At 35.8% G+C, this 2,109-nt stretch overlaps 1 protein-coding gene across 1 annotated transcript; it reads left to right on the forward strand.

Annotated features, from left to right (window-relative positions):
* Positions 1–355: 355 nt before the first annotated feature.
* LOTGIDRAFT_97249 (hypothetical protein) lies at positions 356–868 on the forward strand (the record flags this gene model as incomplete). Its single annotated transcript, XM_009063112.1, has 1 exon — positions 356–868. A coding segment is annotated over one exon (513 nt), but the record flags the coding sequence as incomplete, so codon positions are not given.
* Between the last annotated feature and the right edge of the window lie 1,241 nt (positions 869–2,109).

The raw sequence follows: 2,109 nt of genomic DNA on the forward strand, positions 1-2,109 counted from the left end.
AAAAAGGGACTCCTTATTATGAATATCGTTTTAATATGGCGACCTGTGAACAATAAGCAGTATAGGGTTGGTTCATAACGTATAGTAGGAGTGTTGTTGCCTACTGTAATTTGTAACGGTGTGTTAGCTATCATTACTGGCAAAGTTTGTAACGAGCAAACAAGTCTGTGGATTAACATTTCAACGATTAGGCCGATTATTGCATAGGATTAATAAATTATAAATGGTAGGATAAACTTAGTTGAGGTGCTCGTTGATCTTTTATGTGTTGTGGATAGACATGGCTGTTAAACGGCTGTTTATTCTATCCACGGCCCTCTTGTTACTGTGGACTGTGGATGCCCTCCGATTCCGAGGAGAGCCCAATACATACGCAAGGTTTCCAATATGGAACGCCTGTATCAATGCGTCTGTTAGTTTTGAATTCAAAACTACACAATCAGATGGTTTGTTAATGTACACTGACAACAATGGAAGATATGACTTTTTTGAAGTTATGGTTAAGGATGGATCTGTCCGACTCCGTCTAAACGTTATTGATGAACAAGACGGAAGCGTTGAAATCATCCTTGGAAATAACCTTAACGATAACCGATGGCACAGCGTAGAAGTGAAAAGGAAACATTTTGAAACCATCTTGCAAGTGGATGGAACCTCCAGTAGCAAAGTTGCTTTTGGTTCCGACTCGACTGTGTTTCGAGATAGGAATAAGAATAACTATGTGTATTTTGGAGGTGTTCCTCTTGGATATCGACGAGATTCCAGAGGCTCACAGCAAGATGAAACCGTCAGTGACCAGAAATTTGAAGGAGATTTACGGAATATTTTGTATTTCAATTGTACCTGTATTCCTGAAAGAGCTGAGGTGATTGATTATCGTGGAGTATCGAGAGAACCAAGAGAAACATGTGAGATTGATAACAGATGTCCAGCTGATTGCCCTTGTGTAAGTGTTGAGGGTGACTCGGGCTGCGAGTGTAAATTTAAAGAAGCATGTATAGCAGGTAGGACAACTTTTCTTTGACATTTAATAAACTACATAACCAACAAACCTACTTAAACTGGTTACGACCTTTCATATCTTGTAATCCAAGTCTCTTTTAAGTGCTTCAGAAGAGTAAATTCTTCGAGACACACCTTTCACCCAAACATTATTTTTTGATCTGATCATATCATCACGGCAAGACAATGCTACATTTACAATGTAATATCTGAATCTGTCACTTCCTCCAACCACACATACACACTCATAGAACAACTTAAAGAGGCATTCCACTTTTTTGTAAATCATTTTCAATATCAAAAACGTCGGAAATTATACCTGAAAATATTTCAGTATGCTATTTATATCTATGTATCTACTAGATCAAACCGAAGTTGAGTACTAATTAATTTGAACCTAGTATCGGTGATTGGCTTTATAATGGCTCGTTATATTTAGTTGAAATCTTTAGACATAGGAGACATATTTGTCTACAATTAGGCGTTTGTTTTACTCAAATCCGTACATTAGTTTTCTAACATCTTGCAAAAAGCATAACGAACTTTAAAAGGTTACGTAAAGTTTTGGCGTTAAAAAATTAACGGCTGGATTTTTTTAGTTAAAACTTTCAGATACGTTATGGGATACATTTCTATAGATTTTGGTTTATAGTTTTCACAAATTTGAGCAAAATAAATTTTCGACCCACAAAAAAGAGGAATGTCCCTTTAATAGCAGAAGTTTTATCTGAAGAAGTGCAATAAACTTGAAACCATTAAAGAGTCAATAGTTACAATACACATGGTTCACTCAAAAGCATTTAACAAATCAATATTGAGATTACCAATAAAATACCGATTATTATTTAGTATTCATATTGGATATACATCTAGAATGTATCAGCTTGTTACAATAACGCGACCTACATACCTAAACTAGGTTTAAATTGGAAGAGCAATTGAGATCTCAGCAGGACAAGCCCGATAATGACCTAGTACCATCAAGATAACTCCAGCAGCTGAATGAAGATGATGATATAAGGAATTACATATAACTACTGATAAATAACCGCCAACAGCATGGTTCAACATGGCACACGACTTTCACTTTTTGATAAGATTTTATTG

This window comes from Lottia gigantea, assembly GCF_000327385.1.
Source record: "Lottia gigantea unplaced genomic scaffold LOTGIsca_55, whole genome shotgun sequence".
Lineage (NCBI taxonomy): Eukaryota > Metazoa > Mollusca > Gastropoda > Lottiidae > Lottia > Lottia gigantea.